This window comes from Panthera onca, chromosome A2 (genome assembly GCF_046562875.1).
Source record: "Panthera onca isolate mPanOnc1 chromosome A2, mPanOnc1 haplotype 2, whole genome shotgun sequence".
NCBI classification, from domain to species: domain Eukaryota; kingdom Metazoa; phylum Chordata; class Mammalia; order Carnivora; family Felidae; genus Panthera; species Panthera onca.
Window position 1 is genome coordinate 73,940,158 of NC_138340.1, and position 23,860 is coordinate 73,964,017.

The following is a 23,860-nucleotide window of genomic DNA, read 5'->3' on the forward strand; positions in this document are numbered from 1 at the left end:
AAGTATTATATGTGATAGTTACCTCAGTAGAGACCAAATGTTTACTGCATTTCCCTGATACAATGATCTACCAGGAAATAAAGGGAGAGAAGAAAACTAGTTCCCAGTTTTACTGGTATTATATCCTCTTCCTCATCTAAGTGCTTACAAATCATTGAAAAAAATCTATTCTAGAATCTGGCCCAGAATAAAAAGCAAGCACAATTTTGTATGACTTAGAGAACCTACTATCTTTTTTCTTTCTGAAAGGAGATAAAAAAAATTCTTCCCTCTAGTCACAGAGTAAATAAGAACTAAAATTCATTTGAAATATAGAGTATCTAATTCTGAGTTATCTTTATTAGATGTAATTTAAGAACAGACTAGAGATCAGAAATAGTACAGTAGTTTTTTTTTTTAATTTTTCAATGTTTATTATTGAGAGACAGAGAGACACAGAGCATGAGCAGGGGAGGGGTAGAGAGAGGGGGAGACATAGAATCTGAAGTAGGCTCCAGGCTCTGAGCTGTCAGCACAGAGTCTGATGCGGGGCTCGAACTTACAAACTGCGAGGTCATGACCTGGGCCGAAGTCAGTTACTTAACCAACTGAGCCACCCAGGCGCCCCAGTACAGTAATTTTTTAAATGTTGTATCAAATAATGTGCTTACTGGTAAGAAATGTATTCTAAAAGATTTAAGTGCAAAGTTTCATGATATCTCCCACTTTAAAATAGTTCAAACACACACACACACACACACACACACACACACACACACAGAGATAGGTATACATATGTAAATATGCAAATATAGCAAAATATTAAAATTATTACATGTAGGATAGGGTTATTGAAAGTTCATTATACTATTCTTTCAACTTTTCTGTACGTTTGAATTTTTCATAATAAAATGTTGGAAGAAAATAAAATCCATGACATTGCTCTATGGACCATAATATGTGCACACAATATGGATATTGTGACTATTGACTAACATAGAGAATTATTTGAAATATAAACGACATATTAGAAAGTTATCAAATCATATTGCCATGAAACTACCAGGCTCTACATAGATTTTCAAAGCAGAGTTTTGTTTTTTGCACAAGCTGTTTTTGGTTAGCCTTGTACAAAGGAGTCATATTTTTTGGAGCTCTCATGTATCCAGCTGATTGGTTTGTAAGCTACTTTGGAACTATTTCTATAAACTAAACTCATTATGTTAGCAATCATAGCCACCACGGTCTGTATACAGAGGTTGTTTTACTACTCTTAAGCTAAAAGAGAAATCCATGCCAGAAAGATTAAAAAGACTAAGCAAAAGATAATTTTTCCCCTAGGCAATAAGATACATAACATGAATGGTACAACCAGCAATGGATATGAATAATGTCCCCATACAATCTATTTAAGTTTAATATGAGTTGAAATGTACTTTATTGTTATCAATCAGACATGAAGAGAAATCAAGCCCATGATGAAATTTATTTAAAGTTGTTACAGTATAGTAGAAAACTGGCAAGATCCAAGGAGAATTAGAAGCAAGTCCTGGAGATTCATTTACTTTGGTCTGAACTACACAAGCAGGTCCAAAATACTCAAATGTACATTTATGTCTTAGTAGCAAGAGTTATGAACTCCACCCAAATACTGCCTCATTGAGAAGCTCTAATGAAATTGCAAAGTATGGGTTTAATCAAATCTGAAACCTTGACTTTTGAGGATAAAATATCAGAATGCCCTGAAATCGAAGCAAAGAAGCAGGAGCTATGAACACTAAAGATGAAACTGAGAGACAGGACATAAAGAAGAATTGAGGCAAGAACAATTGCCTAAAACAAAATTAAATAAAATCAACTAACCACTGAGGAGAAAATAAAAAGAATGGTCTGAGAATGCAGACAATGGGAATTGGGTTCAAAGTGAGGGTAGGCCATTGCAGAAAAAATAGAACAGGGCAACAACAATGGAGAAAAATTTAGAAAAATCAAACTAAGGTTCAATTGAAAAAGAAAACAAACAAACAAACAAAAAATGTAAGTTATACTGTAGAAAAGATATGTGGAAATAAGGCACTAAGATCAGGACAATTACCATGCCTTGTGTTCAAAATATATCTAGTAAACAAAAATTCTAAATTTGTTGGAATGACCCATGAGATCCAAAGCGGATGGTCACTGATTCTAATCCTAATGATTAAAAGAAATTATCTTTCAATCAGCCAGATGGATAAGGAAAGTAGCCAACAGAGCAATGATGTCAAAGTTGACGCTTTGATATGAAACAAATTTGGGGATTTGGTTCTCTAATCAAGTACATCCACTAGGGTAGATTTTAAACTTTAACAAAGACAGCAAGCAAGTTCTATCTCACATGATGAATCCAATTTCATGTGCATCAAGAACAACAATAATAGGGGCGCCTGGGTGTCTCAGTCGGTTAAGCATCCGACTTTGGCTCAGGTCATGATCTCACGGTCCGTGAGTTCGAGCTCTGCGTCGGGCTCTGTGCTGACAGCTCAGAGCCTGGAGCCTGCTTCAGATTCTGTGTCTCCCTCTCTCTGTGCCCCTCCCCCGTTCATGCTCTGTCTCTCCCTGTCTCAAAAATAAACATTAAAAAAAATTTTTTTTAATAAAAAAAAGAACAACAATAATAGCTAATACTTAATGAGTACTAACTATGGCAAACAGTCTTCTATATATTTTACACATATCAACTCAATTCTAACAAGTTTCAGATGCAGGTACTATTATTATCCCTATTTTACTGGTAAGGAATGAAGGGCATAAAGATGTTAACTAAGGGGCGCCTGGGTGGCTCAATCTTCCAACTCTTGATTTCAGCTTAAGTTATGATCTCACAGCTGTGAGATCGAGCCCCCACATCGGGCTTCATGCTGAGCATAAAGCCTACTTGGGATTCTCTCTCTCTTACCCTCTCTCTCTGCCCCTCCCCTGCTCATTCTCTCTAAATAAACAAACATGTAAAAAAAATGTTAAGTAACGATCAAAAAATAAACTTAAGTAACCTACCTGCAGTCACATAGCTAGTAAGTAGAGAAGGCAGGAATTGAATCTCAGCACTGGAACACTAAGGTGTGCACCAAACCATCACACAATCTTGCCTCTCAAGAAGAGATGCTCAGATTAGGTCTGGATATATTAGCCATCTGAATAAGGGTTAGAAAAAGCTTGAGCTCTCCAGTGATGTGACCTGGGTTGAAATTCCAGCTCTTCCCTTTACTAGCTACGTGATCTTTGGAGCAACACTTGAGCCCCATGAGGCTCATTTCCCTCCCATGAAAATGAGGATCCTAATACTTCATTTACAAATAAAATTCTGAGGATTTGAGGAGATATACTGTAAGTGCCCAAGCCTAAGATCTGATGTAGAGTAGGGATTCAGTCAATAGTAGCTAGTATTAACTGAACACTTACACACTGTAGAGAAACATTATACACAACATATGAGAAATTATAAAGCATATTTTACTTACGATAAAAGTAAAGTTAAATTCCCAAATGGCATTCATAGCAAAATTAGAGACTGCCAATGAAATAAATTTTTAAAACACTTTTACTCTGATGCTCAAATCCCCAATTACAACCCAAGTGACAAGATGCCTTCCATAGAGCATACTGTACCTCTTTGATGATTTTCACCCCTCTTGGATCCTTGATATTAACAGCTATACTCTAAAAATTAAAATATATATATCTTAAAATAGTATCATAAATGTTTCTCATAGTACTAACAGTTCAATAAGGGAGCCATCCATACCATAGATTCTCTTCTTAAAGCAAATGTATTTTCCTCATGAAGAAACATTTAAATTATCTTTACTGATTTTATTTGCAATGTAGATATGTTAGGATGAGAGCAAGTGTCATAGACTCTGGGTCTGGAGTTCTCTCTTGTCCAGCAAGAAACTGGGACACAGGATTAAAAATGCAAGTGAGGCTAATGTGCAGGAGGAGACAAAAGCCTGAGGAAGGGTCCTTGCTCTGTTTTTCTCAGGATCAGAAGGCTTAAAAATGTGGTGATGGATATGCACAAAGAGACGATGAATCGTGAATATTACCTCATGGACATGAGAGAAAGGGGATTTTGAAGATATGTGGTGTTAGGGGTTTGGGTCAATACAAAACAAAATCCTGGCTCCAGGCAGAAGGTTGTTTACAGCAGACATGAGGCCGCACCTCTGTTTGCCTAAACTGGCCTAGGGGACAAGAGCATGCTATCTCAGGGTCAACAAAGTATCTTTCTTTTGCTAGTTAGCCACTTTGCTGGCCCATAGGGGTCTACACCTCTATTTACCTGTTTACCTAATTTGGTCCTTCCTTCTGTGAAAGCGGCTTTCTGCTATTGTACTAAGTTGGGGAGGGGGGGGGGGTTTCCACCCTGAATACCTAATCTTGGATGTTTTCATCCTAAAATTCCCTATTCCTATACCTTTGTCCTACACTGGGGGCCTTTGCCCTGTTTACCTAATCTTATTCACCTAATCTTGTTTACCCAAACTTGGGTGTGTACATCCTATGGCTTTCTAATTCTTTATGTCTAGTTAACCCATTGATGAAAGCTCAGGGAAGTCCTAAGCTTATTCCCCACAAGCAAGGATTATACAAAAAATTTTTCAAACTATAATATCAAGTGTTAGGCAATTAGCAATCTCCAAAAGAATGAAATGTAGAGAATCAAATGATTTCTTCCTCTAATAAAATTATTCCCATTATAAACCATTATAAATTCTCATGAAATTTTTAAGTTAGTAGAGAAGGAATATTAGTTTCAAAAAAACTCTATTGTTTCTATTTGGTAACTAGTGAATGAATAAAATTTCATCTTATTTGAAATATTATTTATATATACAAAAAAAAAGGGTAGAAATGAATGAACCAAGGTAATACCTAAAGTTTTATTATTACAAGAAAATTACACAAAAATCAAAGAAAGAAATATTCTTACTTTTTTATTTCGATTAACACTGAGAAAATAAGTACTTTCTGTCCCCACAAAAGGTGGCCCCCAAGTTCGTGTATCATCACCAGCTCCTGAAAATAACAGTATGAGCTATTAATCTTTATCTCTGAAACATCATAAGACATTCAAACCAACCCATCATATACATTCACAGATGCCTAAACAAAATCAGCTCAATTCAGTGGAATTGGCAATCTAGAGGGGCCATAAGAACTTGCTGGAACTGTCCAAACTCAACCTGCTCATGTTAATAATGAAATCCTTCCAAATCATCTTTCACTAGAAGCCATCCCTAAAAGTCAAAATCCAGAAAGAAATGCCCTACTAGCAGTCTTTAGATTTAATAAATAGCAAATCTGAAAAAAAAAAATTAATAAATGGCAAATCTAAAAGAATCACTCTCAATTTTTGGCAAGCAAGTTGGTCAGCTCTTTGGGTGTTTCTCAGCATTAAATGTACAAAGAAATGCTGAGTTTGCAAAAGATTTTTGTTAAATATTATTTAAACCAGAATAATGGTAAGTGAGATTTTATAATAAAACGGCATCTTAAGAACAATGATAAATAAATAAATCTACAAATTTTTGTGAAATTCCAGAAATAAACCAAGCATATATGGTCAACTAATATTTAATGACTTAAATAAAATCAACCTACCACTGAAGAGAAGATAAAAAGAATGGTCTGGAAATGAAGACAATGAGAATTGGGTCCAAAGTGAGGGTAGACCATTGCAGAAAAGTAGAGCAGGGAAACAACAATGGAGAAAAATTTAGAAAAATCAAACTAAGCTTCAGTTTGACAAGAGAGCCAAGAACACTCAATGAAGAAAAGATAGTCTTTTCAACAAATGGTGCTGGGATAATTGGATAGTCACATGTAAAATAATGAAACTGAACCTATATCTTACACCACACATCATTCACAAAAATAAACTCAAAAAAGGGGCGCCTGGGTGGATCAGTTGATTAAGTGTCTGACTTCAACTCAGGTCATGATCTCATGGTTCGTTAGTTCAAGCCCTGTGTCAGGCTTTGTGCTGACAGCTCAGAGCCTGGAGCCTGGAGCCTGCTTCAGATTCTGAGTCCCTTCTCTCTCAACCCCTCCCCCACTCATGCTCTGACTCTCTTACTCTCTCTCTCTCTCTCTCTCTCTCTGAAAAATAAACAAACCTTAAAACAATGTTTTAAATTAACTCAAAATGAGTTAACTGAGTTAAATGAGTTAAAGACAACTTTAAGACCTAAAAGCATGAAACTCCTAGAAAAAACATGGGAACAAAGTTCCTTGACATGGGTCTTAGTTAATGATTTTTTTTGGATTTGACACCAAAGTACCAAGCAATAAAATATAAAATAAACAAGTGAGACTGCATCAAACTGAAAAGCTTCCGCACAGCAAAAGAAACCATTTCACTTTGTTGAAGTGAAAAGACAACTTACAGAATGGGGAAAAAATATTTGCAAATCATATAGCTCATAACAGGTTAATACCCAAACATCTAAAGAACTCACACAAGTCAACAGCTAAAAAACAAATAACCCAATTAAAAAATGGGCAAAAGGGGGCACCTGGGTAGCTCAGTCAGTTAAGTGTCAGACTTCAACTCAGGTCATGATCTCACAGTTCCTGAGTTCAAGCCCCGTGTTGGGTGAGCTTGAGCCCCACTTCAGGTGAGTCCCACTTCTCTCTCTCTCTACCTCTCTCTCTCCCTCTCTCTCTGCTCCTTGCTCACATGCACCCTCTCTCTCTCTCTCAAAAATAAATGAATAAATACATAAACAAACACATTTTTTTAAATGGGCAAAGGACCCAAAAAGACATTTTTCTAAAGATAGACAAAAGACCAACAGGTACATAAAAAGAAGCTCAACATCACTATTCATTGCAAGAATGCAAAATAAAACCACAACCTCACACCTGTTAGAATGGCCACCGTCAAAAAGACAAGAGACAACAAATGCTGGCAAGAATGTAGATAAAAGGGAACCCTTGTGCACTGTTTGTAGGAATGTAAATCAGTACAGCCACTATGGAAAACAGTATGAAATATCCTCAAAAAATTAAAAATAGAACTACAATATGATCCAGCAATTCCACTTCCTGGAATATATCCAAAGGAAACAAAAACACTAACTCAAAAAGATATGCATCCTATGTTCATAGCAGCATTATTTACAATAGCCAAGACATGAAAACACCTGTGTCCATTGATGGATGCATGGATAAATTTGCAATATATATATATATATATATATATATATATATACACACACACATACACACACACACATATATATACATATATACATATATGTATACATACACATATACATATACATATATACATATATACGTATATATATGTATATATGTATACATATATATACGTATATATATGTGTATATATATGTATATATGTATACGTATATATATGTGTATATATATGTATATATGTATACATATATACGTATATATATGTGTATATATATGTATATATATGTATATATGTATACATATATATGTATATATATGTGTATATATATATACAGAGAGAGAGAGAGAGAGAGGGAGTATATACACAACTGTATGTATACACACACACACACACACACATACACACAATGGAATATTAAGCCATAAAAAATGAGGAAATCCTCCATTTGTGACAACATGGATGGACTTGAAAGCATCATGCTAAATGAGATAACTCCGATAAAGACAAATATTGTATGATCTCATTTATATGTGGAATTTTAGAAAATAAAAAACCAAATTCAGGGGCGCCTGGGTGGCTCAGTCAGTTAAACATCCGACTTCGGCTCAGGTCATGATCTCACGGGTCCGTGAGTTTGAGCCCCGCGACGGGCTCTGTGCTGACAGCTCAGAGCCTGGAGCCTGCTTCGGATTCTGTGTCTCCCTCTCTCTCTGACCCTCTCCCATTCATGCTCTGTCTCTCTCTGTCTCAAAAATAAATAAACATTAAAAAAAAAATTAAAAAAAAAAAAAAAAACAAATTCATAGAATAAGAGATCTGACCTGTGGTTACCAGAGGTGGAGGGTGGGGGCAGGGGAGATTGGAGGAAGGTGGTCAAAAGGTACAAACTGCCAGGCATAAGGTCAAGTAAGTATGAGGGATGTAACGTACAGCATCATGACTATAGTTAACACTGCTGTATGATATACAGGAAATTTGTTAAGAGAGTAAATCCTAGGGGCATCTGGGTGGCTCAGTCAGTTGAGTGTCCGACCTTGGCTCAGGTCATAATCTCAAGGTTCGTGAGTTCGAGCCCCACATCGGGCTCACTGCTGTCAGCCTATCAGTGCAGAGCCTGCTTCAGATCCTCTGTCCCCCTCTCTTTGCCTCTCCCCTGCTTGCACTCTCCCAAAAAATAAATGCTAAAAAAAAAAAAAAAAAATTGAGAGAGTAAATCCTAATAGCTCTCATCACAAGAAGAAAATTTTTTTCTTTTTTCTTTTCTTATCATGTCTACAAGAGAAGAGGGATGTAAGCTGAACTTATTGTGGTAATAACACGATAACTAAGTATATAAATTAAACCATCATGTTCTGTGCCTTATACTTACACAGTGATGTGTGCTAATTATTTCTCAATACAATTGGGAAAAAAATTTGTGTTATATGGGCACCTGGGTGGATAAGTCATTTAAGTGTCCAACTCTTGATCTTAGCTCAGCGTCCTGAGTTCAACTCTTGATCTGATCTCAGGGTCCTGAGTTCAAGCCCCACGTTGGGCTCCACACTTGGTGTGGAGCCTACTTAAAAAAAAAAAATGTGTTATAATCAATCAAAAAAGGCAAAATAAGTAAATGAATAGCATATTTATTTAATTTAAAATACTATTCTAGAATAAAATTTTACTCATCTAGGTCTTGCTACAAAGTAAAAGTTTAAAACCATCAAAATATAGGGTGTTTTCTTCTGAACATCTACTTCAAGTCATATGTTTGTGTTAGATTCAAAGACAACACTATAGAGTTACAGAAAAAAAGTTTCCTTTGCACAAAAAGCCACTGACAACGTAGACAGAGCTCAGACAATGAATCAAGGATTAAGTGGCACAAAATAGTATCACTTAAGAATTTTATAAAGTCTGATTAAATATTGATATTAGAAACTAATCATTATATAGGTAATTACAGTTAAAGTATTTATCTCTAGCCCCCAAGAAGAGAGAACTTGAGAATGAATTAAAGTTTAAATTCTGATCTCATCTAAATGATATAATTAATCTATTGGCCCAGTAGACTTTACCCACTGAAACTAATCAAGAAAAGCAAATACAGCCTTTTGGAAAACAAAACAGAGGCCAAAGAACAGACTTGTGAAGGAAGGAAGGAAGGAAGGAAGGAAGGAAGGAAGGAAGGAAGGAAGACAAACCTCATAAGAGAGAGGACAACAAGCCAGAGGAGAAAAGAAGCATTAGTTCTAACTGGAGATGAACCAATAACAACACAAAGCAATCAGTGGTAAGTATCAAAAGGAATGGCATGCTCAAAACACCAGGGGAAAAATAAAACTACAAGATCCGAGAAAGGCAATCTTCTAGTAAAAAACCAATTAGAGGCTTCATGGAAAAGGTATGTGTGAATCTGGACCTTCAGGATCAGACAGGACCTCACAGAGTCAAGAGAAAATCCAGCCACTTCCATTTTTTTAAGGCTCCCAATATATTAATTTTTTTTAATAAAGCAATGCCAACATAAGGCTAAAATTAAATAATTTTAAATGTTTACATTCATCTCAGGTGGAGATATTGTCAGGAATCTAAATTGAAGGCCTACAGGGCTTTCCTGCCCCATCTGTCTTTGGGAAGTATCCAGGGCTTTGGAGAGGATCAATGGCCTCTCTAAAGAATCAGTGCTGATGGGCGGGCCGGGTGGCTTAGTTGGTTAAACATCCGACTTCCGCTCAGGTCATGATCTAACGGTTGGGAGCCTACTCTGGATTCTGTGTCTCCCCTTCTCTCTGCCCCTCCCCTGCTTTCACGTTCTCTCTCTCAAAAATAAGTAAACATTTAAAAAAAAAAAAAAAGAATCAGCACTGATGGCACATGACAGGATATAAGGGCTAAAGTTTACAAACTGGGAAAACTGGCAGTTTGAGAGATGTCTTATTTGACCCACACATAATTTAAAGTTTTTAACTAGCTGCCATGATTTCAAAATCTGGAGATCTCATATAAAATTTCACACTGCCTTTCTTAAATGATATTTCAACACATTCAAGACACTCAGCAAGTATTTATTGGGTACCTACTATGTCACAGACACTGCTCTATGCAGAGCAGACACAGCAGTGACCAAAAGATCAACACCCCTGCCTTCATATCCCTGCCTACAGGGGATAATCCAGGAACCCCAGTCACATCATCTGCTGCCCTACACTGTCCACTTCACTTAGCTAGGTTACAGACTAAGGTAACTCTACAGAAAGAAGGAGAAGAAAATTTATTTGCTCTTTGATTATAAAAATAAGAATAGTCCAAGTCCCAAGTCCCAAAACTGTAACCAATTCTATGTAATTAAAGAACAGGAGAAGCAGACATGAGAAAAGACTAGTTCTCTACTGAACTTTGATAACTCTGCCAAGCCACTTCGCCTCAGATCTGGGTTGAACAACTATCTCAAAAACCCAAAACTGCTAAATACACAATATGAACAATAAAATGCATTGGGCAGAAGGGTTAAGGGAAAGAGAGTAATCAGTCAGGCAAAAAGCAATGAACACCTACCTGCTAGCAGCAAAGCTTGCTACCAAGTGTAGGACTGTGGAATGCCTACACAAGGAAGGTGCCCCCCACTGAAAAACCGAAAAAGTACAAAGGAGAAATAAGGCCCACGTAAACAGGGGATAATGATCTCTAAAATTAATATAAATACAAATATGTAGACCAGTGATCAACTGAAATAGCAAGAGAGAGAAGATCAGATGCTCTACCTAGGATTAGAAGACCTAACAGCTAAAATTTCAAAGTGCTGTCGTGTTGAAATTGCGTAACAGTGTGGAAATTAAAGTTTTATGAAATGTGGAAAAGAAAAAACAGATATTCAGCTAGAAAGTAAACATGTAGACAGCATGTAGCCAGCAATGACCAAAAGTGGTGAACAACACTATCTAGATAATTGAAGCATTATCCCTGAAAGCAGGAGCTACCACCTGGAGCCTGATAAACACAGGGTCCGATTATACAACAGAATAATATGTAATATTCCCCATGCTGATCAGAGAATCTTATGGTAATTTGCTTCAGCCTCCTAAGAAATCTATTTATCAGGAAGATGAATCTTCCACACCAAGTACTCTACTTTATGGCATTTAATCACTTATGGGAAATTAATAAGGTGATGTAATAAACTCGACTCTTATGGTCTTACAGATATACTCACACTATTCAAGGGTAGACCATTTTCACTGATTTAGTAATTCTGTTCCAGATCCATATGGATCCGATCTTGAAGAACAAATAATAATGCTAACTTTTAAAACCTTCCAAAACAATAGAATGATGTAGAGGATATGGAGAATATGGACTGTGCCCTTCAAGTGCTTGCAGGAGAGAAAGAGCATACAACATGACACTTTCAATACCAGCATGAGCTCAATACCAAAATACTGAGAAAGCACCAAACGGAAGTGAGAATTATGTACACAGAATAGGTTTATCTGGTGGACACAGGGGAAAGAAAAAATAGGAAAGATGTCAGATAAAAAACAAATACAAAGAATTGATCTCAGCTTCGGTGTTTCTTGCTCAAAATCTTGAAAATCATATAATGAGAAAATGTTTCTTTTACTAGAAAGAGAAAAGAATGACTTGGATTGGAGTATCTGAGTTCCTTTCGGAAGGACTTGGATTCCTTTCCCTCTCTCCTTCTTGTGTGTGCTAAAAGGGAAGACCCTTTTACCCTCCCTCCTCCTCGCGTTCCCTTCATCCCACAGCGAGGGAATGTGGCGGGGTCGACTCTAAATTCAGTCTCAACAGTAAGGTTTTAAAAAAATTTTTTTTTAACGTTTATTTATTTTTGAGACAGAGAGAGACAGAGCATGAACGGGGGAGGGTCAGAGAGAGGGAGACACAGAATCTGAAACAGGCTCCAGGCTCTGAGCTGTCAGCACAGAGCCCGACGCGGGGCTCGAACTCACGGACCGCGAGATCCTGACCTGAGCCGAAGTCGGCCGCCCAACCGACTGAGCCACCCAGGTGCCCCATCAACAGTAAGGTTTGTATGGGGCTAGGGAGGGCCAGGACCAGACCTGAGCGCCTGGATATTCCTTATTACCTGTGTGACTTTGGACAAACTGCTTTATCTCCCTTTGTCTCTGTCTTTTCATTTATTTTTTTAACTTTTTTAAAATTTATTTTGAGAGAGAGAGAGAGAAAGAAAGAAAGCAGGCACCAGAGATGGGCAGAGAGAGAGGGAGAGAAAGAATCCCAAACAGACTCCGTGCTGTCAGCACAGAGCCTGACTCAGTGCTCCATCCCACGAACTATAAGATCATGACCTGAGCCAAAACCAAGAGTCACTCAACCAACTGAGCTACCCAGGACCCCTGTCTTTTCATTTTTAATCGAGGAATAATAACAGCAACCCATAAGGCTGTTGTAGAGATTAAATAAATTAATATAGGCAAAGTGCTTAGAACTGTATATGGTACTCTGACAAGTGTTAGCATCTGTTACTACGAGCTGCATCTCAGTTTCTACCAGAGGCTTTCAGGTGTGTGTGAAGGACCTGACTTAAGCTTTAGCCCTTGGCACTTATAAAAAGCAAAAAGAGGGGTGCCTGTCTTCGGCTCACGACATGATCTCGCAGTTCGTGGGTTCCAGCCCCATTTCAGGCTCTGTGCTGATAGTGCGGAGCCTGGTTCGGACCCTGTCTCCCTCTCTCTGCCCTTCTCCCCACCCCCCCACCCCCTGGTCATGTGCACATGGGCACAAGCTCGCACGCTCTCTCTCTCTTTCAAAAATAAAATTTAAAAAACACTTTAAAAAAGTGAAAGGAAATCATTAGTATAGGTTCAGAGGAAAGTAAGGAATGGAGGAAAAAAAATAAACATTTCAGTCAATTCTCTCCTCATTCCACATATAGGTACATGGATATTTCAAAAACCAGTTAAAAACTGTTATTAGAGCGCTTGGGTGGCTCAGTTGGTTAAGCATCCAGCTCCCGAGTTGGGCTCCATTCTGACAGCACAGAGCCAGCTTGGGATTATCTCTCTCTCTGTCTCTCTCTCTGCCCCTCCCCTGCTTGAGCTCTCTCAAAATAAATAAATACACTTAAAAACAAACAACAACAACAAAAAAAAACATTAGTTTGCAGTGCCTGGCTTGCTCAGTCAAAAGAGCATGAGACGCTTGATCTCAGGGTCGTGAGTACAAGCCCCATGCTAGATATAGAGGTTACTTAAAAATAAAATCCTAGGGGCGCCTGGGTGGCTCATTTAGTTAAGCATCCGACTTCCGCTCAGGTCATGATCTCATAGCTCTGTGCTGACAGCTCAAAGCCAGGAGCCTGCTACAGATTGTTTCTCCCTCTCTGCCCCTCCCCTGCTCAAGCTCTGTCTCTCTCTGTCTCTATCTCTCTCTCTCTCTCTCTCTCTCTCTCTCTCTCCTTCTCTCTGTCAAAAATGAATAAACTTTAAAAAATAATAATAATAAACAAAATCTTAAAAAAAAACTGTATTAGTCTGTTTCTATGTTTTAAAGGGAGTAATAGCTTTACCTGGTCTTTCCACTTTTATAACTTCTGCTCCAAGATCTCCTAAATTCATAGTAGCAAAAGGTCCCGCCAGTACTCTACAATATTAACAATGACAAGTAATCACCACCTTGAAGATGTTTATATTAATTCTTTTCTTAATAATCCATTAACACAGACAAGCTCATATAATGCTAGCAAGATTTAAAATTGTTAAAACTGTTCAGAATTGCAATTTGACCTTATGTATTAAAAGCTTTAAAAAGTATACTGATGCAGTAATTCCACTTTCAGCATTCTATCCTGAGGAAGAAATCCTAAGATTTCCTGAGGCAAAGATTGATGAACAAGGAATTGTACATCAGGAAGGAAGCCTAATTTACAATAGTGAAATCTTGGGGGATGAGTAATTATGTGACAACCATATAATAAAATATCATCTTACATTTTTGTTGAATTTTTAATGACATGGAAAAATACTCAGAATATAATATTATCTTTTACATGTGGGTAAAAACTATAATTTCAGTATGGTTCTAATTTTTGTCTTTAAAAATAATATATAAATATGCAGATTGAAAAAAATGCAAATATTATACTAATTATCTGTTAGAATGATGAAATTATACCATTTTTTTATTTTCTTTTCTAAAATTTTAATAGTAAGCATTAAAACCCAAAAATGAATGAATGTTTTTTTGAAAGAAGGGAAAATTCAATCACCAAAACATAGATAAACCAATACAAACCTTGTTAGATCCAGAATTTTTACACCCTCCAGTGGCTTCATATTGTCAGTATCTGGCAAAACACAGAAAATATTTTAAGAGCATTGATGACGAATTTTCAGAAGGAAAAGTGCAAAATTGTTAATATTCTGTTTTAAGTAATCTCTATTACTACCAAAACTATATTTTTTCCTTTACTATATTTCTGCTTTATATGTAACACAGAAACTTTTGACCTGATCCAGTTAAGTCAATCTGTAAAAATTACAACCTCTAATACCCTATTAATAAAGTCCACAGTTACACCTAAGATAATTTGTCTAATGAAAAATAAGGATTTTTAGGGCACTGTCAATATAGTTTGTAACAAATTATACTCTGGCGGAGGGATATGGATAATGGAGGTGTGTGTAGGCAAGGGGTATATGGGAAATCTCTGTACCTTCCTCTCAATTTTGCTGTAAACCTGAAACAGCTATAAAAAAAATAAAGTCATAAAAAAAATAATAAAAAGTGAACTAAACAACAAAAAATTACTAACAACTAAAAAAGAACAACAAAGACCTCCACGTATTTATTCTACACTTCAAACAGGGAGAAAATATGAATTTTTAAAGTTTATTAAATAATTTATTTACAAAAAATATTTACATATAAAAAATATGTGTATTTACTTCTTCTCTTCACCCACCAGCTATAAAAATTAGCAGATAGGTCAATAATTGTATCATTAATTCACTAAAAATATTTAACATCAACACTAAATCACAAAGTCAAATTCTAGCCAAATGGCTTACAAAGTTTAGATCATGATGACTGAGATCAAGCTGAATTTATGGGGGAAAATGATGAACTACTGGTTCAATACATTTTTTAAATAGACTTTTTTAGAGAAGTTTTTAGATTCACAGCAAAACTGAGCAGAAATTACAAAGAATTCTCATGTACTTCTTTTCCCCACATGTGCCCAACATCGCCCATTTTGAACATCCCTCACCAGAGTGACACATTTTTCACAACTGACAAAGTTACCCTGACACATCACTATCGCATACTTTAGAATTCACTCTTGCTCTCGTACATTTTATGGGTTTAGACAAATGCATAATGGCGTGTATCAAACATTATAATACACAGAATACTCTCACTGCCCTAAAAATCCTCTCTGCTCTGCCTATTCATCCCTTCCTCCCCACCTCAAACTCCTGTAATCCAATCTTTTTACTGTATCCACAGTTTGCCTTTTCCAGAATGTCATATGGTTGGAATCATACAGTAGTAGCCTTTTTAGATTGTCTTCTTTCACTCAATAATATTCACTTAAGTTTCCTCTGTGGCTTGACAGATCATTTCTTTTCAGTGCTGAATGATATTCCAATACCTTGATAGACCAGTTTATTTATCCATTCACCTACTAAAGGGCACCTTGGTTGCTTCCCAGGTTTGGTGGTTACAAAGAAAGCTGCTAAAACATTGTGTGCAGGTTTTTCTGTGGACATTAAATTTTCAATTCATTTGGGTAATTCTCAAGAAGTGCTGATTACTGAAAAGTGTGCTAAGAGTATGTTTCGTTTTCCACCCCACCTTCCAAAGTAGCTGTACCGTTTTGCATTCCCACCAGCAATGATTGGGAGTTCCTCATGTCAATACATTTTTTTAAAAATCTTAATGCATCTCCATCACCAGTGGATTAAGAATAAGAGTTACAGATTTGCACATATACCACACATTTACACACATATCATTATAGTCTTGAGAAGGATCACAAGAGACACAACAATTCTTAGCTAGGAGTGTCCTCAGCTAAGAGGACATTACCTCAATGTTCTGGTAAGGAACATTGAAATTCCATATAGTGGGCACTTGCTCCTTGAAATCAACCCATTCATTCTTTTAAAATAAGAAATTGCTGGAGCTCCTGGGTGGTTCAGTCAGTTAAGCATCAGACTTCGGCTCAGGTCATGATCTCACAGTTCGTGAGTTTGAGCCCTGCATCAAGCTATCTGCTGTCAGCTCAGAGCCCACTTTGGATCCTCTGTCCCCCTCTCTCTCTCGGCCCCTCTCTCTCTCTCTCAAAAATAAACATTAAAAAAAAAAAAAAAAAAAAAACATTAAAGGGGCACCTGGATGGTCCAGTCGGTTAAGCCTCCAACTCTTGATTTTGGCTCAAGTCATGGTCTCACAGTTCGTGGGTTCAAGCCCTGTGTTGGGCTCTGCACTGACACCACGGAGCCTGCTTGGGAGTCTCTCTCTCTTCCCCTCACTCTGCCCCTCCCTCCCTCTCAAAATAAGTAAACTTTAAAAATACCATTTAAAAAATGTTTGTGGAGGGAAAGAAAGGACAGAAAGATGAGGAGAAAAAAAAAAAATCCTCATTTTGCCACAATGCATTAATAGATTGCCATAATGGAACACAGTGAAAAAACTACAGTCCCATTGCAGCAATATTACAGGTGGGGTTTCTTGGTGCCAAGATGGATGCTGCAGTGTTTATAACCTAATCTCATATGTGACATATTATCACAGCTACCATATGCTATTAGTCACATAGGCCAACTCTGGTGCAGTATTAGGGAGTACTCCATACACAAGGGTGTATGAGGAGGTAAGGATCATTGCAGCCATCTTGGACACTGGGTAATACACTCATAGTGGTTTCAATTTGTATTGCTGTGATGACAAGTGACATTGAGCACATTTTCATATGTTTATTGGCCATTATCATACCTCTTCTAGTAAACATCTGCTTGTGGGGCATCTGGGTAGCTCAGTCAGTTGAGCATCAGACTCTTGATTTGGGCTCCAGTCATGATCTTGAGGTTTGTGAGATCAAGCCCCAAGCTGGGCTCTGTGCTGAATGTGCAGAACCTGCATGGGATTCCCCCTCTCTCCCCCTCCCCCACTCATGCTCCCTCCCCCACAAATAAGTAAATAAATAAATGTTTTAAAAATACATAAACATCTACTTGAAACTTGTGCCCATGTTTAATTCAGTTCCTTAAGGAGCCTACACAACATTGCTTCAAGCACCCTTACCATCCTTGTCACTTACACTGCAACATAAACATCAAGCTGATGAAGAGAGGCTATTGAGTTTTGCCCCCTATAAAATCAAGTTGCCTAACTTCAAATTCATTGTTACCCAACAACCTATTGCTCAACCCACCTCTTCCCAAAACAGCTATTGCAAATCTTCTCCACTCCATAAGTCTCCAAATCCCTTTCTTCTCTAGCTGCCATGTCAAATAGCTTTACTTGAAAATTCCTCTTTGGAAAAGAATTTTATCAATCCAAGAGAAAATAACTAAAAATACTGATAGTAGTCATTGACACATAAAAGTCCAGCCATATCATATCACCCGACATTGAAACTTGTCAATCAAGAAACCTTATTGTAGTGTTCTGGAGCTGCCGTAACAAAATACCATAGCCTCAGTGCCTTCAACAATAGGAATTATTTTTTCATAGTTCTAGAGACTAGAAGTCCAAGATCAAGGTATCAGCAAGTTTAGTTTCTCCTGAAACCTCTCTCCTTCATTTGCAGATGGCCACTTTCTTGCTGCCTCTTCACAGGGTCATCCCTCTTTGCACTACATCCCTGATATCTCTATGTTCTAACCTCTTCTTATAAAGACACCAACCAGTAAAGACCCACCCAAATAGCCTCATTTTAATGTAAGTATCTCTTTAAGGGAACTATCTCCAAAAACAGTCTGAGATGTGGGGGATTAGGACTTCAATGTATAAATTGAGGGGGACAAATTCAGCCCATAACAAAGCTCGACCCATGCATACAGTTTCCAATCAGCTTTTTATTTTTTTTTAATTTTTTTCTAATGTTTATTTATTTTTGAGAGAGATAGAGCATGAAAGGGAGAGGGGCAGAGAGAGAGGGAGACACAGAATCTGAAGCAGGCTCCAGGCTCTGAGCTGTCAGCACAGAGTCAGACACGGGGCTTGAACTCACGAACTGCGAGATCATGACCCGAGCCAAAGTCAGACACTAACCAAGTGAGCCAACCAGGCATCCCTCTAATCAGCTTTTTAAATGTCCATCCCCTATTGTATAAAAGAACAGTCAAAAAATCAGCAAGATATAGGGAAAACCTATATCAGGAAAGAAAGAGACCAAGGCAAACATGAAAAAGAAAGAGCAAACAGATATAAGACAGGTAAACTACATTACAATTCCATCAATATGACATTCTTGAAAAGACAAAGGATAGAGATAGAAAATAGGTAAGAGTTGGGAGAGGCTGGGAATGAAGAGAGAATGACTGCAAGTTTTGAGAGGTGAGGGAAGTGTTCTATATCGTAATTATGGTGATGGTTACATGACTCTATATGTTTGCCCAAATTCACAGGACTACACGCCAAAAAGAATTTTACTGTACGCAAGTTTTATGTCCATAAAAAATTATCAATATTATCAGAAAAATGAAGAACTTGCACCTATAAAACAGAAAAGGACACTTGTAAAAAGTATTTAGAGAATGAAAATATGATCTTGGAACTTTAAAAAATGACAGAAGAACGAAAATGTAAGAGAAAGGCAGAAAGATAAAGATAAGAAAATTACCCAGGGGCGCCTGGGTGGCTCAGTTGGCTAAGTGTCCAACTTTGACTCAGGTGACAATCTCACAGCTTGTGGGTTCAAGCCCCGCGTCGGGCTCTATGCTGATGGCTTGGAGCCTGGAGCCTGCTTCAGATTCTGTGTCTCCCTCTCTCTCTCTGCCCCTCCCCCACTCACACTCTGTCTTTCAAAAATAAATAAACATTAACAAAATTAAAAAAAAGAAAAAATAAAATCACTCAGACAGTAGAACAAAAAGAAATGATAAAAGTGAAAAATGGAGGAGAGGGGGAAAAAAAGAATCAGCCTAGGAATTCCAATAATACAGGTTTCTCAAAGAGTGAACAGCAAAAACAGAAGAGAGAACATTAATAAATAATTCAGATCAAGATCACAGAATTGAAGGATATGATTTTGCAGACTGAAAGGGCCCTTGCAGCACTTGGGTGCTGTAGTCGGTTAAGCTTCCAACTCTTGGTTTCAGCTCAGGTCGTGATCTCAGGGTCTTGATCTCAGGGTCATGAGATCAGGTCCCTCATAGGGCTCCGTGCTGAGCATGGAGCCTGCTCGAGATACTCTCTCTCCCTCTCTGCCCCTCCCCTCTATATCTCAAAAAAAAAGGAGGGGGGCTCTGCATGCCCTGCCTAGACTTTAAAAAGACACACCCCATTTTGAAAAGATACATGCACCCTTATGTTTATTTCAGCATTATTTACAATAGCCAATATATGAAAGCAGCCCAAGTGTTCATCAATAGATGAATGGATAAAGAAGATATGATACATACACACACACACACACACACACACACACACACACACAGAGTGGAATATTACTCAGCCTTAAAAAAGATGAGATCTTGCCATTTGCAACAACACGGATGAACTTAGAGGGTATTATGCTAAGTGAAGTAAGTCAGACAGAAAGACAAACATCACATGATTTCACTCAGAGATGAAATCTAAAAAACAAAATAAATGAATAAACAAACAAAAAGCAGAATCAGACCTATAAATACAAACTGATGGTTGCCAGAGAGGAGAGGGGGTAGGAGGATGGGCAAAATGGTTGACAGGGAGTTAGAGATACAGGCTTCCAGTTATGGAATGAGTAAGTCATGGGGATAACAGGCAAAGCATAAGGACTCTAGTTAACAATATGGTAATAGCATTGCATGGTGACAGATTATAGCTACATTTGTGGTGAGGGTAGTATTAACATACAGATTTGTCAAATCACTATACTGTATACCTGAAACCAATGTAACGTGTCAAATATACTCAAATTTTTACAAATTAATTAAGTCAAATTAAATTAATAACAATAAAGACACACACCAAGAATGAATAAGTCATGGGAATGAAAGGTACAGCATAGGAGGGGTGCCTGAGTGGCTCAGTCAGTTAAACATCCAACTCTTGATTTCAGCTCAGGTCATGATCTCACTGTCAGTGCAGAGCCTGCTTGGGATTCTCTCTCTCCCCTCTCTCTCTCTGCTCCACTCCTGTGCTCTCTCTTTCAATCTCTCTCTCTCTCAAAATAAATACATAAACTTAAAAAAAAAAGGTACAGGATAGGAAAAATGATAAATGGTGTTGTAATAGCATTGTACAGTGACAGACGGTAGCTACACTTGTGGTGAATATAGCATATATTAAAGTGGTCAAATCACAATATTATATACCTGCAACTAATGTAACATTGTGTCTCAACCATAATAAAAATTTTAAAAGGTGACAAAGTGCTAGAAATTTAAAAACAAATAAATAAATTAAAAACATACACCAAAGCACATCAGTGTAAGAATTTGGAACACTAAGATTTTTTGTCTCTGCCAAAAGAAGATCTGAAAAATCTCTAAGGAGGAAACAAGCATATATAAAGGATTGGCTAACAGAATCTCATTGAACTTCTCAACAGTACTGGAAGCTAAAACATAAAAATGGAACAAAAACCTTAAAATTTTTGAAAGGAATATGTATTTCTCTTTTAAATTCTAAACCCAGTCAAGCCATGAGTCTTGTGTGAGGGTAGAAAAAAGAAACTTTTTAATCAGAAAAATTTTACCTTCCCATCCCTTCTTGGGAAAATTATTTCTAGAGGATATGGTCCACCAAAAACAGAAAAAGAAAGAGGGGCACCTGGATGGCTCAGTCGGTTGAGTGACCAACTCTTGATTTTAGCTCCAGTCAGGATCCCAGCATCGTGAGTTCGAGCCCCATGTTGGGCTCTGTGCTGACAGAGTGGGGTCCCGCTTAGGATTCTCTCTCTCCCTCTGCCCCTCCCCCGCTCATGCAAGCAAGTGCACTCTCTCTTGCTCTCCGTCTCAAAATAAATAAATAAACACTTTTTAAAAAGAAATAAGAAGAGGGGCACCTGGGTGGCTCAGTCGGTTGAGCATCCCACTTCGGCTCAGGTCATGATCTCGCAGTTCCTGAGTTCGAGCCCCACGTTGGGCTCTGTGCTGACAGCTCAGAGCCTGGACCTGCTTCGGATTCTGTGTCTCCCTTTCTCTGCCCCTTCCCTGCTCATGCTGTCTCTCTCTGCCTCTCAAAAATGAATAAATGTTAAAAAAAAAATTTTTTTAAAGAAATAAGAAGATAAGGGATCCAGAAAATGAGGGATCTAAAGGAGAAAGATGAAAGGAATCTTCAGAATGAAAGTAAAGAAAATACTAACACAATAGCTGAAATATCTTCATGGTTCAGTTGGGGGTGAATTAAGGACATATATTGAGAAAGTAAATAAAGAAGCCATACAAATATTAACACAAGGAAAAACAAAAAGGTGTGCAAGAGCAGCAATGTCATCCAAATCTGAAGAATAATTGTATAATCATAACGATGCAAATACTTGAATTCTGATCTAGCAAAATGTATGATTTGATAAGATAGAAAGTGTATGTGTAGTTGTTGGCATGGTGGTGAAAGAGAGCTAGTCTTTCTCACTACAGATAATTCCTAAAAACAAAAGCAAGAAGTAGCATTATAATTACATTACTTAGAAATTTGAAGGTAAAAGCTAAAAGAAACAGCTAAAAGAATTGACATTTGTTGTCTCTGGGAAAAAGGGGCAGAGGCATCAGAGGTTACTATTTTTCGTAATTAACCATATAGATGTGAAGTATATATAAAATATTGATTTTAAAAATTAAAAAATAAACTATAAGTTATGTTAAATTCATGAGCGACAGTTGAGGAATCATTTTGCTGTACTGCCCCCTGCAATGTTTTGATAAATATTGCACTCTGAGGCTTTCCATTTAATTATTTACACAAACTGCAGCAGCTTCAAGGGGAAATTATAGTCTATTGTCATCATTCGCAGATTCTGTATTTGAGGATTCAACTACTCACTAACTCCAAAATCAACATTTTCAGTGCTTTTGCAGTCATTTCAGGCCATGCACAGAATGCAGAAAAATTTCAGTCACTTGATGTACATGTTCCCAGCAACACTCTTCTTGTTTTGCCTTGTTAGGCCTTCTTGTCTCAGGTCTCATACTGTAAACAAGTGTCCTTAGTGTGGTGTACTTAGTGTCACATTTTCACGTTTCTGTGCTGTTTTGTTGGTGATTTCACCATTTAAAATAGCCCCCAAGTCTAAGTCGCCTGGGTGGCTCAAGTCGACTGAGCATCCGACTTCGGCTCAAGTCATGATCTCATGGTTTGTGGGTTCGAGCCCCGTGTTGGGCTCTGTGCTGATAGCTCAGAGCCTGGAGCCTGCTTCTGATTCTGTGTCTCCCTCTCTTTCTGCCCCTCCCCAGCTCGTACTCTGTCTCTCTCTCTCTCTCAAAAATAAAGAAAAAAAAATTTTTTTTAATAAATAAATAAATAAATAAATAAAATGGCCCCAAGAGTAGTGCTGAAGTGCTGTCTGGTGTTCTTAAGTGCAAGAAGACCCTTGCTTAATGATGAGCCCTATAGAGAAAATATAGAGCCCTATAGAGAAAATATGTGTTAGATAAGCTTTGTTCAGGCATGACTATAACTATATAAGTTATAATGCTCTGGCCATGGATTCAATGTTAATGAATCAACAATATATATTAAATAAGGTGACTTTAAACAGAAACACCCATAATACAACATTATGTGTATTAACTGGTAGACAAAAATGTGTGACCAAAGACTTGCAGGAACTTAATCCTATATTTCTCCCAGGAGCAATGGTTCAGTATTCACTAATTTGGTGTTCACAGTTTATAGAACAAAACTACTTCTAATAACGAGAATTAACTGTATAAAAGAGGCAAGAGAAAGATCAGCACTACCTCAACCAGAAAGCCCTGACCAGCCTTGGGAAGCTTTCAAACAAACCTGAGTGCCATCATCAAAACACAGTTTGGAAGGGTGGGCCACAGGGGAAGAAAAGGTAAAGAAGATTTGATAAATTGATTCTAAAATTCATCTTGATGAGTATATGATCAAGAATAGCCTAGAAAAAAATTTTTGTGGGGAGAAGAATATTTAGCCTACAAGGTAAAAATAAAAGTGTAATTTTTAAAATAAGATATTAACATATGAACAAAGAAACAGCCACACATAGAAATGAAAAATTATTACACAACAAAGAAGAAATCTCAAATCAGTGGGAAAATGATAAATTATTTAAGAAACAGTGTTAGGAAAATTGACTATCCATATAGAAAAGAAGACGTGTGATCTACACTTAAGTTCTAAGATCTAAATACAAATAAAATTTAAAGTAAATAAAACCATTAAAGCAAGAATGTTTGAGAAACTTTGAGAAAAGTTCTTCTCTATCTAAAAAAAATTTTTGAAATTAAAACATCATCAAAGTTGACAGTTCTGACTACATAAAATTTTAAACTCAGTACAATGAAAGATACCATGATTAAACTTAAAAGATAA

At 37.3% G+C, this 23,860-nt stretch overlaps 1 protein-coding gene across 3 annotated transcripts in view; it reads right to left on the reverse strand.

The window, feature by feature from the left end:
* Positions 1–23,860, reverse strand: part of SUGCT (succinyl-CoA:glutarate-CoA transferase) — a 755,607-nt gene that overhangs the window by 714,148 nt on the left and 17,599 nt on the right. For all 3 annotated transcript variants that reach the window (XM_060632202.3, XM_060632197.3, XM_060632204.2), the window contains exons 2-5: positions 14,435–14,486; positions 13,710–13,783; positions 4,949–5,034; positions 3,625–3,675 (exon numbers count right to left, since the gene is read on the reverse strand). In XM_060632202.3, coding sequence (XP_060488185.2) covers positions 3,625–3,675; positions 4,949–5,034; positions 13,710–13,783; positions 14,435–14,486 — 263 coding nt within the window. The remainder of the gene's footprint in view (positions 1–3,624; positions 3,676–4,948; positions 5,035–13,709; positions 13,784–14,434; positions 14,487–23,860) is intronic.